Source organism: Gekko japonicus, unplaced genomic scaffold, assembly GCF_001447785.1.
Source record: "Gekko japonicus isolate JY-2015 unplaced genomic scaffold, Gekko_japonicus_V1.1 scaffold4248, whole genome shotgun sequence".
Taxonomy (NCBI): Eukaryota; Metazoa; Chordata; class Lepidosauria; order Squamata; family Gekkonidae; genus Gekko; species Gekko japonicus.
In genome coordinates, this window is record NW_015168168.1 from 39,005 (window position 1) to 54,771 (window position 15,767).

The 15,767-nt window shown below is 49.4% G+C and overlaps 1 protein-coding gene across 1 annotated transcript in view; it reads left to right on the forward strand.

Annotated features, from left to right (window-relative positions):
• Window positions 1-15,767, forward strand: part of ARMC9 (armadillo repeat containing 9) — a gene marked incomplete at both ends in the record, with an annotated part of 85,521 nt that overhangs the window by 32,032 nt on the left and 37,722 nt on the right. The window contains 5 exons of the mRNA XM_015414969.1: window positions 2,986-3,020; window positions 7,148-7,259; window positions 10,364-10,456; window positions 13,153-13,243; window positions 14,912-15,035. Of these exons, the coding sequence (XP_015270455.1) occupies window positions 2,986-3,020; window positions 7,148-7,259; window positions 10,364-10,456; window positions 13,153-13,243; window positions 14,912-15,035 (455 nt within the window). The remainder of the gene's footprint in view (window positions 1-2,985; window positions 3,021-7,147; window positions 7,260-10,363; window positions 10,457-13,152; window positions 13,244-14,911; window positions 15,036-15,767) is intronic.

Here is a 15,767-nt window from a genome sequence, read left to right on the forward strand (position 1 = left end):
CCGTTGGGTGCTTGTGCGCATCCCATGGAGACTTGGGGGAAAAAAACCTTTTAGCGACGGGACATAGGCGGGCGCCGGATGCCACGACCTACCACCGGAAACGCGATCAGGCGCCCGCCCTTGCCCCGTGATTTCCAGAAACTAGTACCTCGGAGGTACTAGTTTTTTACCCCGCATCTTCGGCGGGAAGCCTCAGGTTTGCCACAGGAGCTCTACGCTTCCCAGATGTGGCGCTGTGATCGCGCCTGGAAAATCCGCCTATCTTCCGTCTCTGTAGCGTGGCTAATGCTCTGTGTGACCGCAGCCCTGGTTGTTGTTGGCTTGGAATGAATTTTGCAATTGTAACTTTACAAAGTTTTAAGAGTAAGAGACTGCCCGGGCGCAAGTCAACACGATCCCATTGCCGGCGCTTCAGCGGCTTTTGATTGGGTGGCGCATCTCACGAAAACAAACAGACCGCCAAACTGCTCATCATCCCCGATCTCTGGGAAATGCATAAAAATGAGTGAAAGGCCAAATAGGTGTAGGTAGAACTCGATCCATCTGGAAGGCCTTCCTACTGGGAAAGGCGGCCGCCGTTCTGCGGGGAGACGTGTTTAGATTGAAGGCCAGAGGGCTTTTAATAAGCTATTATGTGTCATCGCTCATCGATTTAAGCCTCGCATGAAATGAATTCTGAGCGCTGCTTTATGCTTCCTCGTTTGTGAGAGAGGCGGGCTCCTTGTGTTACATAGGATGGTTTTGCGAAACCCCAAGCGCCCGGGATGGTATGCGGTAACCCGATCCTCCCTTCGGCGTTTCACGCCTTTTTGTCTTTTAAGCCCAACCGCTTAACAATAGGAGCTGATTATTGTGCCGTGCCTGGAAGAATCTGGGTTACGCAGACGAGACCAGACGCTGAAGGCCTGAATGGGCGGAGAAGATTTCCTGACAAAGCCAGGAGTCATAATCAGGACAAAAAGACGACAATGAATATTCTGAGAATCAATGGCGCCTGATAGCATCATTAGAAGAATGCGCAGAAGAATGTCCTTTAGGCTCACCCAGAAATGACGCCTTTCACCGAAAGATCCGTCTTAGAAAATGTGTCAGAGTTTCTGGTGACCCAAAAGAGCAAGCGTCCAGACTAACAAAATTTGTGGCAGTGTGGGAGCTGTCAAGAGTCACTGCTCACTTCTTCAGAAACTAAGTTCTGGTGACCTAAATTCAGGTAAAGGTAAAGGTTCCCTTGCTCGAAAGCCAGTCGAATCCGACTCTAGGGTTGCCGTGCTCATCTCCGTTTCAAAGCCGAAGAGCCAGTGCTGTCCGAAGATGTTTCCGTGGTCATGTGGCTGGCATGACTAAACACCAAGGCGCATGGAACGCTGTTACCTTCCCACCGAAGTGGTCCCTATTTATCTACTTGCAATGTCTTGCTTTCAAACTGCTAGGTTGGCAGGAGCTGGAACCAGAGACGGGAGCTCACTCCGTCATGCGGCACACTCGGGTCTCGAACTGCTGAACTACCGACCTTCCACAGCCTGCAGTTCAGCGTCTTAACCACTTGAGCCACCGCAGCTCCTAAATTAGGGTGTACTTAATTGATGTCAGCTCAAAAGGCTGGGGTATGGGGAGTGTCCTTATGTACATCCTTCTCTCATGGTTAAGTGCGCGGACTCTAATCTGGGAGAACCAGGTTTGATTCCCCCATTCCTCCACATGCAGCCGCTGGTGTGACCTTGGGTCAGACACAAGTTCTCTCAGAGCTGTTGTCTCACGAGCAGTTCTCGAGTGAGCTCTCTCAGCCCCACCTACCTCACAGGGTGTCTGTTGTGGGGAGGGGAAAGGCGATTGTAAACTGCTCTGAGACTCAGGTAGTGAAGGGTGGGTATAAATCCAATCTCCTCCTCCTCCTCCTCTTCTTCTTCATCTGGAGATAAATTGTAATAGCCACAGGTCTCCAGGTGCCACCTGGAGGTTGGTAACCGTACCAACCCCTCATTTTCAGTCTGCAGCCAACCAGGCCCCATTGGACGGGAATTCGGATACGACAGCACTGAATTGCAGTTTAGAGTGTCTCATCCCAGATAGAGGCCTTCGCTTCATCTTCATCGAGAGTCAGTTTGGTGTAGAGTGGTTAAGTGCGCCAGTTATCACCTGTAACAAACAAAAAAAAATTATTATTGTACTTTGTATTTTTTATACTTATAAGGTTTTGAATATATTTTTGCACAGTTTGCAGTACTGTTGGTTTACTTTTGGTCTTTTGTACTGCAACCCCTTAACTGCTATACGTGGATCCATGGCCAGGCAGGAGCTGTGCTGAGCAAGAACCCTACCTGGCCCCCACCCTCCTCCTGAAAACACTTGCTTGGCACCACAGTGCTCGTGGGCACCACGTTGGGGACCCCCGATGTAGACCAACTGCTGCATTATAAATAAATCGAGAAGATGAGTTGCAAATAGAATAAACTCAGTACTAGACTCCTCTGTCTTGTTTTAAATGATCATGTAGCCCTGAATGTTACGGGAATGGTATACAGCTTTTGTCGAATGAGGATAAAGTATAATAAATAAATGAATGAATAATTTACAGAGATTCCTTAGTTGCTCTTGCAGCCCCCTCCCCCCATTGATCAATCTTTATTCAGAAGCGTGTGGTTTCTTTTGACAGCAGTCTTTCGTCACAAATAGAGATGCCGGTTTGGTTGAGACGATAGTTTCCTTTCTGATTATCCTGAGTTACAAAGTCAGGTTGCAAAGCTGCCCTTTGAATGGCTTAATCCTGCTGGTTTATAGTGTTAACATTTCTGAGTGTCTGTAATTTTTCGATTACCGATAGGTTTTAAGAGAAACCACGTGATGATCAAGCAGAAGGGTTAAAGTTCTTGAGTAGGGGTGTTTTGTTTGTCTTTTTTTGGGGGGGAGCCCTATAGCTTGGGTAAGCTTTCGCTAAATGCCCTGTTCTTTCTTTTCACTCTTTAAAACTTTCCCTTCCAAATACAGGCCTCCACGATGTTAAGAGCATCATTGGCTCCTGTGTGAGTAGTTTTCTTTTAAATTCTCCCCTTTTCTTATTAAAAACAGATCATGGTTAACTTGGATGAATTTCTGTAACTGTGGTGTGAATGAACTGGGGGGACTCTTGAGGTTGCACACTTTCCCCTTCTTCCTTTCTCCAAGGGGTTGCCAAACTCCAGGTGGGGCCTGGAGATCTGCTGGAATTACAGCTGATCTCCAGGCAACAGAGATCAGTTCCCCTGGAGAAAATGGCTGTTCTGGAAAGTGGACCTCTGTGGCATTCTTTCCCCAAACTCTGCCTTCCCAGGCTCCACCCCTAAATCTCCAGGAATTTCCCAACTCCAGAGTTAGCAACCCTATTCCCCCAGCTCAAAAAATTCAGCATATTATTGTTTATCCTTGCCTTTGGACAGCAAAGGTGACAAAAAAGCAAGTATTGGAGCACATAAAACCAAACGTGTCATTGCAAAGAAAAATAATAAAACTGCGACTGACTTATTTTGGCCATTTCAACTCACTAGAAAAAGCAATTATGCTTGGATTGGTTAGCAGCAAAAGGAAACCGGGTCGCTAAAGAACACAGTGGCGAGACACTATAAAAGCCGACACCACCCTGAGCATGGAACGACTCAAAGAAACAGTATAAGATCGGAAAAGGTGGAGAGAGCTGGCCCATAGAATTGCCAAGAGTCGGATATGACTGAATGGCTAACAACAACAACAGACTTTGCATTCAAATCATGAAGCCAGGGTTCCCCCCCCCCCTGCTCTCCAAAGGAGCTGCGGTGGCTCAAGTGGTTAAGACGCTGAACTGCAGGCTGTGGAAGGTCGGTAGTTCAGCAGTTCGAGACCCAGGTGCCGCATGATGGAGTGAGCTCCCATCTCTAGTTCCAGCTCCTGCCAACCTAGCAGTTTGAAAGCAAGAAATTGCAAGTAGATAAATAGGGACCACTTCGGTGGGAAGGTAAGAGCGTTCCGTGCGCCTTGGTGTTTAGCCATGCCGGCCACATGACCACGGAAACATCTTCGGAGAAGCGCTGGCTCTTCAGCTTTGAAACGGAGATGAGCACCGCAACCCTAGAGTCGGACTCGACTGGCTTTCGAGCAAGGGGACCTTTACCTTTACCTTTTATGCTCTCCAAACCAGTATTTCAAAATTTGGTTCAATTCTTGTTTGGTAGAAAGAAAGAAAAAACACCCTTTTTAAAAGTTACTAGCGGTGGGCCATGAAAGGGGAAGTATATATATATCCATTCAGGGGAAAGCGGAAGGACGTGTGCGACCCAGGGTGTCCGTCAAGTATGCTCAAAGCAAGTATGGTTTGCCATTGCTTCTGAACAGGGTCATAGAGTAATTCCTAGAGTTAGTGGAGGTACCTTTAGATACTTGTGAATGTGAGAAGTTTAGGAATTATGTGGACACGAAGGGGAAGACGAGGATGCTGGCATAGGGCGACCAGTTCTTGAAGGGCAAAATTCTGACAGGTAGGTGGATGGACGTGGGGATGACCTCCATTAATTTAGGGTACAAAGATATATAGCTGTTGATGGTGGGTATAAGTGCCCTGACCCGGGTAGCTCAATCTGGCTCACGCTCATCAGATCTCAGAAGCAAAGTACAGTCGGCCCTGGTTAGGACTTGGATGGGAGACCCCCAAGTGTCCGTTAGCCGCTTTTGGGTCCCTTTGGGGAGAAACACGGCACATAAATGAGAGCCAGTTTGGTGTCGTGGTTAAGTGCGCGGACTCTAATCTGGGAGAACCGGGTTTGATTCCCCACTCCTCCACTTGCACCTGCTGATGTGACCTTGTTAGGACTTGGATGGGAGACCACCAAGGAAGCCCAGGGTAATGACACAGAGGCAGGCATTGGCAAACCGTCATTGCTGGAGCTCGGAAGCTAAGCAGGGTCGGCCCCGGTTAGGACTTGGATGGGAGACCACCAAAGAAGTCCAGGGTCGCTCTGCAGAGGCAGGCAAGGGCAAAACACCTCGGAACGTCTCTTGCCTTGGACGCCCTGTGCGGTCACCATAAGTCGGCTGCAACTTGATGGCAGAAAGGGCCCTGCCATCAAGCCGTGTGACCCACCAAGAACTTTTTTGTATTTTCTTTTTTTATTTATTCAGTCGGTTTTATCCAGATGGGTTGTTTTGATTGCATTTTTGGAAGTGTCCGTTAGCCGCTTTTGGGTCCCTTTGGGGAGAAACACGGCACATAAATGAGAGCCGGTTTGGTGTCGTGGTTAAGAGCGCGGACTCTAATCTGGGAGAACCGGGTTTGATTCCCCCCTCCTCCACTTGCACCTGCTGATGTGACCTTGGGTCAGTCACAAGCTCTGGCACAGCTGTCCTTGAACAAGAGCAGTTTGTGTCAGTGTTCTCTCAGCCCCACCCACCTCACAGGGTGTCTGTGGTGGGGAGGGGAAGGGAAAGGAGTTTGTAAGCCGCTCTGAGACGCCAAGTGAAGGGCGGGGTATAAATCCAATCTCTTCTTCTTCTTCTTCTAAATGTCCAAATAAATTATGATGCAAAGAACTCAGAGCATATGAAGTAGGTAACTAAGCAAGTGGACGCTTGCTCAGACGTTTCAAGTCACGCTTTCATTGCTGAAATATGCAGCAAGCTGCTGAGGAATCAAAACGTTTAGAAAGCCTTCTGAAAAAAATTGGCCCATTTTACAGACAGGCAGCGTTAAGGCTGAGAGATGTCTTCAAGACCATAGTCCCAAACCAGCCAGACTGGTTGGATTCTGGTTCCTTGGCTGCTCTTCTAGCTTTCTTTACGGAATTCTTGGCAAGATTAGAGAGTAGAGATATGTCAGGCATTCGGAACCTGAGAGAGTTCCCACTCTAAATAAAGGCTAAAGATCCTCAGTGTGGTCTGGTTGTCCCTAAGGTGAGAACCATTTCCGATGGCAAGACCTGAATGGCCGTCCAAACAAAAATATTTCCTCCGCACAGAAAACCAGCATGTTAAAGGAGAAGACTAGGAGAGTTCTAGCATGTTTCTCCTTGGCATACTGATTTTCTGCAGGGAGGGATTTCTTTAATAGAGGAATGTGCATTCTTGTGAGTCCCCACCTGCCAACTGGACGTAGTTTGACCATCTCAGTAAAGACCAGGCCCCCATTTCTGTTTCTTATTTAGTGTCTTTAAAAAAAAAGGCTATACTCAACCTTTCTCTGAACTCTTATTCAAGAAAGCTCACAACCAGTGTTCCCTCTAAGCTGAGTTAGTGTGAGCTAGCTCACAGTTTTTTAGTCTCTGGCTCACACATTTTTGTCTTAGCTCAGGGAGGATGGCACCAGAACCAACTAATTTATGCAGTAGCCAAATTGCTTGCTCACAGCTTTAACGCTAGGAGCTCACAAAGCAGAATAATTGCTCACGAGACTCCACAGCTTAGAGGGAACATTGCTCACAACAAGATTCAATTAAAGCAGTAAAGCAAATATGTGGAGGGAAGGGGCCATGGCTCAGTGGTACAACATCTGCCCAGCAAGCAGAAGGTCCCAGGTTCAATCCCCGGCATCTCCAGTTAAAAAGAGCAGGCAGCAGGTCAGGCCCTAGCCACTGGGGGGCATTTAGGGGCGGTGGCCCCTCACGCATGGCCCTTGCCCCAGCCGGCAGGTAAGGAAAGACTCTTATCTTCTTCACTTGCCTGCCAATGGGATCTCCCTCTCTATCCTCTGCTCCTCCCCCCCAGATTTCCCAACACCCCACCACCAACATTTTCTGGCTTCGCCCCTGTAGTAAGTGATGGGAAAGACCTCTGCCTGAGACCCTGAAGAGCTGCTGCCAGTCTGAGTAGACATTAATGACCTTGATGTTCCAAGGGTCTGATTTAGTAGAAGGGAGTGTTTGGAGAGGGGCCATGGCTCAGTGGAAGAGTCTCTGCCTGGCATGCAGAAGGTCCCAGGTTCAATCCTCGGCATCTCCAATTAAAAAGGACCAGGCGATGGGTGATGGGAAAGACCTCTGCCTGAGACCCTGGAGAGCTGCTGCCAGTCTGGCCTTGGTAGAGCGATGGTCTGATCCAGTATAAGGCAGCTTCATGCGTGTTCATGCTTCATTTGACTGACCTGGGCTTGTACCAACCAAAGGAGTTTGCTACCTTTGTCACCGAGTGTGGCTTTTTGCTCACTCTGCAGGAAAGTGCAAGAAGTGCCCCTCTTGCCCTCCTTGGACTACGAGAAGCTGAAGAAAGACCTGGTTGACGGGAACGACCGACTGAAAGCCTTCTTGCTGCAGGCCCTGCGCTGGGTGGGTGAGCTGAAGGATATCAATGAATGTGTTAAAAGAAAGTTGATGTCACCCTGTCCTGGCCAAGAGATGTAGCAAAATTCTCCTAGCTGACATTTCATTTGGAAGGTTTGGCGGTTTCTAAAGTGTTGTGTGACGTCCTCTCTTATAGGGGAAATGGGTTTACCTTTAAACACTCTCTGTGTAAATAAACTTGGTAATTTTCTGCTGCCACCAGGAATTCAAAATGTTTTTCTCTTTTGGTAGAATGACCTAGGGTCTGGACATATCAGAGGACTATGTGGCCCTGAGGAAGTATTGTACTGATTTGTGGGATAAGTTTAAACAAAAATTGATTTATTTAATAAAGAACAAAATAGGTTTCTGGTTATTTTGAACAGTTGCTGAAGAAAGGGACTTGAAAATATAACTGGCAAAGCTTGGTGCCACAAACAGTCTCTCAAACGCCAAACTCCACTCTGACAGGCTTATACACTCATATATATATAGCCACACAGGCTAGTCTCTTTGTTTTATTCACACTGAATAGAATCAACTCTCTTAGTCACACAGACTAAACTGTTGGTCTTATTCACACAGAATTAGACTCAGAATTCCATAGTCACACAGACTATGCTCTCTCTTCAAGCTTCACACACAGAATCCTTCATAACTCTCAGAGTCACACAGACTCTCTTCAGAACTCTCCCATTCTTGTCTCTCTCGTATCACAGAATCTCCTCATAGACACACACACACAGAATCCTCTCAGACACCCCTCCTCCCACACTCTCAGTCATCAGCCAATCAGAATACATTCATCTTCCTCTGTCACTCTCCCTACAGAACTGCGTTCAAACTAAACATTTAAAGGAACACACACACCAAAACATGGAACCATTGCATGTTGTCTTTCCCCCCTGTTGGATTGTGCTGCAAGGTCGAACCTCACTGAACCCTCTCAGATAAGTCCCACCAGGCACTATGGTAGCCCTTCAGCGCTGGGCCACGGCAAAGCAAAGTCCTCCAGTTGCCATCCTAGCCACCTACTCCAGAACGAGGGAGCCTACGGGTACCTTTGGGATTCTAACACAGCATGACACAGAAGGGCCGCACCGTCTCCCCTGCAGTCACACAGTGAAGAGCCTTGTGCTGCCAAGGCAACATAGGATAGAGCAGGTAGAGAAAGAGGTACTTTTCTCCCTTTCTCGCAATACAAGAACCCGTGGGTACTCCATGAAATTGCTGAGCGGTCGGGTTAGAACGGATAAAAGGAAGTACTTCTTCACCCAAAGAGTGATTAACACATGGAATTCACTGCCACAGGAGGTGGTGGCGACTACAAGCATGGACGGCTTCAAAAGGGAACTGGATAAGCATATGGAGCAGAGGTCCATCAGTGGTTATTAGCCATAAGGCATAGAGAGGGGCTCTGGGGCAAGGGATGCTCTGTCTTCTTGGTGCTTGGGGGGGGGGGCAACAGTGGGAGGGGCTTCTAATGTCCTGGCCCCACTGGTGGACCTCCTGATGGCACCTGGTTTTTCTGGCCCCTGTGTGACACAGAGTGTTGGGCTGGATGGGCCTTTGGCCTGATCCAACATTGGCTTCTCTTATGTTCTTATGTTCTTAACATTCTTTAAAAACCTGCGCAGCCAAAAAAAATTCCTAATGGCCGATAGGGGTGCCAGCCTCTGGGTGGTACACCCCACCAAAGTTCACTGTGAAGAAAAATGAGTCTATTACACTTACAGTCATTTTTTTTTCACAATTAACTTTGGTGGGGTGTACCTTTGGTTAAAGGCTGCGGTGGCTCAAGCGGTTAAGATGCTGAACTGCAGGCTGTGGAAGGTCGGTAGTTAGGTGGTTCGAGACCCGAGTGCCGCCTGATGGAGTGAGTGCCCGTCTCTAGTTCCAGCTCCTGCCAACCTAGCAGTTTGAAAGCAAGAAATTGCAAGTAGATAAATAGGTACCACTTCGGTGGGAAGGGAACAGCGTTCCGTGCGCCTTGGTGTTTAGTCATGCCGGCCACATGACCACGGAAATGTCTTCGGACAGCGCTGGCTCTTCAGCTTGGAAACGGAGGTGAGCACCGCAACCCTAGAGTTGGATCCGACTGGCTTTCGAGCAAGGGAACCTTTACCTTTTCCTTTTACCTTTAACCAATCACTGTGGTCCAGTTGTGGCTCGAACCTCTAGGGGGTGGCTGAGAATCTCCCGTTATTACAGCTGATCTCCAGTCAACAGAGATCAGTTTGCCTGGAAGAAATGGCCTCTCTGGAAGGTGGACTCTGTGGCATTGTACCCTACTGAAGCTCCACCCCCAAAATCTGCAGGTATTTCCCAACCTGGAGCTGGCAGCCTAATGGCCAATCAGGAGCCTTGGTGGGCATAAGCTCCACTTGGCCCCACCCACTCTTTATGAACACGCGGTGAGCTCCAGGAAAGGTGTTGGTGTGCACCGTGGCACCTACGCCCCCACCCCCGCTGTGGATTCTTGGTCCAGAAGGATACTGTGGCTGATGGTGTTAAAAGCCGCTGAGAACCAACAGGGTCATACCCACGCTCATTCAGGCTATCTTCAGATGTCACTAATCCACCAAGTTACCGAAGCCCGTCCCCAAACCAGGCAGCCCTTTTGGAGCAGTTATTAAGTACGCAGACGCTAATCTGGGAGAGCTGGGTTTGATTCCCCACTCCTCCAAACGCAGCTGCTGGGTGACCTTAGCAAGCCGTAGTTCTCTCAAGGGCAGTTCTCTCAGAGCGCTCTCAGCCCCACCTACCTCCCAGGGCGTCTGTTGTGGGGAGAGAAAGGGAAGGAGATTGTAAGCTGCTTTGAGACTTCCACTGAAGGGTGGGGTATAAATCCAGTCTCCTCCTCCTCCTCCTTCCTCCGAGACTGCATTCCACAGGGTAGGGGCCACAACTGAGAAGCCCCTGGGCCAGTTCTGGCTGTGGCCTTGCCGGGTGCTCTTGAGCAAGTTGTTTTTGTGAGTTTGGTCAGCACAGGATGGTTGCTTGGCCGAAAGAGATGCAGAGGCAGTTTCTGAACTTTGCTTTGTCTCTAAATAATTCCCGTCGTGCTAGAAGATCGTCTTGATGGCTGTTCTCCCATGCTTCTCTTACAGCGTTTGACCACCTCCCATCCCGGTGAGCAGAGGGACACAGTTCTGCAGGCTTATATCAACAACGATCTTCTGGATTGCTACAGCAACGTTCAGGTTAGTCAGGAGAGCTCTCCGGTTCAATCAGTGATCAGGCACGTGGTTGGCCAACACTGCGCTTGAGTTTTGACTCTTTATTGTGGGATGAGGGTTTGCTGTTTATGACTCCGGTTGCAAAAACAGTAAAGACAATTAAAAAAAAATAACCAGAATAAATCTTTTGTTGGGTCTTAAAGGTGCCACCGGACTCAAACTTTGTCGTATTGCTTCAGACAGCTACCGGCTTGAATCCGTCTGCATGAAGAACTGTGTATGAGCACATTGGGCTGAGATACTTGCATCAGAACAAGTTTTTGGCTCCCAGGGAACTTGAGACCTGGAAATCTCAAAACATCAGGAACCACTGGCTCTAAAAAACCAATTCTGATAGCACTGTTACAGTGAGAGTGTGTTATATTCGTGGTCTTCAACCTTTCAGGACCTGGGACCTGCCATTAATCTCATTTGGCAGCACTGGATCTAACTTTAATGCCAGGAGCTCACAGAGTAGAATTCTTGCTCACAAGACTCCACTGCTTAGAGGGAGCGTTGATCTGGGACCCTCTGAGTTGCAAACGCATGGCAGGAAAGTCACATGACAGCCTGCGACAGGAAGGGGTGGAACCAGAGTCTCTGTACCTGCCTGTGCTAAAAATGAATTTTTTCCACTGCTGAGCGAGGCTCCCTCTAACATGCAGAGTCCTGTGAGCAAAAATGCTACTTTGTGAGCTCCTGGCATTAAAGTGGTGAGTGGGCGATTTGGCTGCTGCATAAACGAGTTTGCTCTGGAGCCCTCCTTCCTGAGCTGAGACAAAAATGTGTCAGCCGGAGGCTAAAAAACTGTGAGCTGGCTCACACTAACTCAGCTTAGAGGGAACACTGCGGCTGAGTAGTCTGGTCTCACTGTCCTGCTTCTCCTCCTAGAGTGTACACTACTCTAGGGAAGTAGGGGGCGTGGTGCCCTTGCTCTCTCTGTGCACGTCTACTGCAAAAAGGGGCAAACAAGGAAGCGGCTGCTCTGTATTAACTTTTGACTCAGGGGGTGGCTTTTCATGATCTGCCTGAGGGGAGGGGCCGTGGCTCAGTAGAAGAGCCTCTGCCTGGCATGCAGGAGGTCCCAGGTTCAGTCCCCAGTTGAAAGGTCCAGGCAGGAGGTGATGGGAAAGACCTCAGCCTGAGACCCTGGAGAGCTGTAAAGAGGGGCCGTGGCTCAGTGGAAGAGCCTCTGCCTGGCATGCAGGAGGTCCCAGGTTCAGTCCCCGGCATCTTCAGTTAAAAGGACCGGGCAGGAGGTGATGGGAAAGACCTCCGCCTGAGACTCTGGAGAGCTGAAAAGAGGGGCTGTGGCTCAGTGGAAGAGCCTCTGCCTGGCATGCAGGAGGTCCCAGGTTCAGTCCCCGGCATCTTCAGTTAAAAGGACCGGGCAGGAGGTGATGGGAAAGCCCTCCGCCTGAGACTCTGGAGAGCTGAAAAGAGGGGCTGTGGCTCCGTGGAAGAGCCTCTGCCTGGCATGCAGGAGGCCCCAGGTTCAGTCCCCGGCATCTCCAGTTAAAAGGACCAGGTAGGAGGTGATGGGGAAGACCTCAGCCTGAGACCCTGGAGAGCTGTAAAGAGGGAAGAGCCTCTGCCTGGCATTGGAAGAGACCTCTGCCTGAGTTCCCAGAGAGCTGCTGCCAGTCTGAGTAGATGATACTGAGCTCGATTGACCAATGATCTGATTCAGTAGAAGGCAGCTTCATGGGTGTTCATGTGTATTCAGTCTTGACCCATCAGCTGAAGACCACTGCATTCGATGATTTGTTATGTGCCGAAAATGAAAATTTATATACCTCAACACTAGTCCGACAGGAAACTGCCGTGAAATTGGCCGAATATGTGCAATCCAGTTTATCAAAATCATATTTTTTGCTTCTTTTTGGCCTGCGAGCATCATGTGAATGAAGCAGTATATACTCACAGAGAGTATAAATAGTTTTTAGAGGAAACACAGGAATAATAGTAGAATCGCTCCACCTTTTGCTAGGGTTGGAAAAAACCCAGTCTTGGGCAGTATTGGCTTGGATCCTGCCCAAACTTCTGTGAGTGTGTGTGTGGGGGGGATTTTTGCCTGTTCCTCCAAAACACATACCAAAATCCTGCATCTGGGGGCGGGGGATGCCCAGGAATAGTTTGGGGTGGGGGTGGTGAAAATCGCCTCCTTGTACCCACTGGGCTATTTTTGGGCAGGAACGTACAGGAACGGAGTTCCGTCTGGCTCCCAAGTTGGCGACGCCCAGCAGGAACTCATTAGCATAATAGGCCACACTCAATAGCAGAAACACATTAGGATTGGCTACATTAGGGGTGTGGCTTAACATGCAAGAGAGTTCCTGCTACAAAAAAGGCCCTGGGTTTGACAACAAACCAGTTAAACAGAATAAGAAGCAAAAGGTGGGTGTGGCTGGATGACCACACTTCTGGTAACATGAGGGTGTGGCCTAATATGCTAATGAGCTATGCTCTCATGGGTGTGGCGGGATATGCTAATGAATTTCTGTTGTTGGGTGTGGCCTATTATGCTAATGAAAAATGCTGAGCTTTTTCTACCAAAAAAGCCCTGCACCCACATATGGTGGATTTTCCATGAGTTGAGCTCCAAATGTGATTTTGTTTTCATCTGAGAGTTCATCGGTTGAAGGGCAGGCTCCTCGTCACGTGTCTTTTGTATCTTGTAGAGAAGCGTGTTGATGCTGATACAGTCCAAGAACGAGGTGGTCCGTCAGTATACAGCCAGGCTGGTCAATGCCTTTGCCTCTCTGGCTGAAGGTAAGGGACACCCAGTGGTGGAAGCGTGCCCCTCGGGGCCCATGTCTTTTATGCGCCAGTGTTGGTCCGAGTGGTTTCTTAAGTGCTGACCGCTTAAATCCCAGAAGATCTCTTCTATGGAAGCCTATACAAGGCAAGAACAGCTGTCGTGCAGAGGCTTCGTGATATTGAATCAGAAAATGAAGAAGCTTTGCTACCCGAGAACGACCGAAACATAAAATCTTGGCCACATTTTACTGTTGCCCCTTATTTAGTTAACATTACCTATGAACTCTATAGATGGGCCTTTTCCAGAGCCTGTTTTGAGGCACCCCCTTCTGCTGTAAAAAAGGTAAAGGTTCCCTTGCTCGAAAGCCAGTCGAGTCCGACTCTAGGGTTGCGGTGCTCATCTCCGTTTCAAAGCCGAAGAGCCAGCGCTGTCCGAAGATGTTTCCGTGGTCATGTGGCCGGCATGACTAAACACCAAGGCGCACGGAACGCTGTTACCTTCCCACTGAAGCAGTACCTATTTATCTACTTGCAAATTCACTCGAGTCCCAATGCATGAATGTATATGCCCATGCATGGCTAATATGGTGGAATCAGTTACTCATGTCCTCCTGTTCTGCAGATTCTATCAGGAAGAACAAGACCATCTTATTCTGTCCCCCGGGCCTTATGTTTGACACCTCTGATCAATGCTCCCTCTGAGTGGTGGAGTCTTTTGTGAGCAAAAATTCTACTTTGTGAGCTGCTGTAAAGTTGTGAGCGTTTTGGCTGCTGCATAAATTGGTTTGCTCTGGAGCCATCCCTTCCTCAGCTGAAAATGTGTGAGCTGGAGGCTAAAAAATTGTGAGCTAGCTCACACTAACTCAGCTTAGAGGGAACACCACCTCTGATCTAGTGTCTCAGAAGGGCAGAATAAAACAAAAGTCTGGTGGTACCTTAAAGACGAACAATGTTTATTTCAGTGTGAGCTTCTGTGAGTCACCTGTGCCCAATAAAGGCTGCTGGTCTTCAAGATGCCACTGGACTTCTGTTTCACTTTGCTCCGGCAGACTAACATGGCTACCCCTTTGCAGTCAGAAGAGCCCAGCTGATCGCCCCTGTCATGGCTCAGGTGGGGTGTCACCTGACGCTGCCACCACTCTGGATTTAGGATCCCTTGAGAAGGCCCAGAGCACCCTCCCAAGACCTTCAGACCTCCCTTTTGGCTGAATAACAAGCTTGAGGACCAGGCAGAGTGAAACAAGGAAAAGGTTTATTTCATTGGAGGTCAAACAAACAAGGTGCAGAATAATAACTGTAAGTGGGTGAAAAGAAAAGAAATCAAATGCCCTTACGCGTCTAAATATATGCTGTCCCTAGCTCACTATCTGCAGTGGCCTTAGACTACTCACCCTTCCCTCAGGATGAGGGTCTCTTCCCTGCAGCAGCCTTCCTTCTGGCTCTGCCCTCTGGGAAGAAGAACAGCTTTTCCTGCTGCACCAGATCTTTTATTCCAAGCCCTCCTCTTTCACTATTGGTCAATTTTGGCTCCAAAACCTCTCAGGGGCTTCTGGGAGTTGTAGGCCCAGCTTCACCTACTGCTAGCCAGGCTCCCTGGGCCTAGTAGGCCTCTGGTGGCACAGCCCAGATCATGACACCCCGATCCCGTCTCTCCCTCCCTCCCTCCTGGCTGTCTTTCAGGTCGCCTCTACCTTTCACAGAACCTCCGGGTGCTCCGACTGCTGGAAGAGAGACTGAAAACCGAAGAGAAGGATTCTCTTACCCGAGAGAATGTCCTGGGGGCTCTGCAGAAGCTCAGCCTCAGGTGATGAAAGCGGGGGGCTGGGGGGGCGGCTGGGGGCAGCAACAGGGAAGGATTGGCAAAGGCCGGCTGTGTCGGGCGGGGGGCGGGAGGGGGGGAAGAGGAGCTCGGAGCTCTTGGTTTTTGAGCCGCTGTCATCGGGCTCTTCCAGAGCCGATGACAGCGGTGTCACTTAAGAGGTTGAAGAGAAGGGCTCGGCGGGACCTTTGGCTGGCGAAGTCCATGGGATTGTTTTTCTCAGCTCCCGCGAACACATAAAGCCGCCTTATGGTGAATCAGATGATTAAACTTCGATTCCTCGACATTGAAATACAAAGGCTTTACCGTTTAGGCAACAAATCTTGTTTCCTCATGAACTTTGAGATGTCCCTCACGGTAGGCCGAATGGCCCCATGTCTATCTGGTATACAAGCACCACAACAGCGCAGAGCCTTCTCTCTAGCAAGATTCAATGTAATATCATCAGCAGTCTTGCATGGGAGATATAATGACATAGTATATGCGGGAGACTTTGCCATTACAACTCTGGATGCATTAGGGCTGCCAAGTCCCCCCAGGGGGCAGATAATCCCCCGCTTTGGAGGCCCGATTTCCGCCGCCGCGGAATCGGGCCCCGGGGGGAACCCCACCCCGGCGTGCACGTCAGCCGGATGTGATGTGATGACGCCGGGCACGCTGGGGGCGGGGCCACAGCCATCTGAGGGGAAAACTCTATGTTTTCCCCTCAGATGGCTG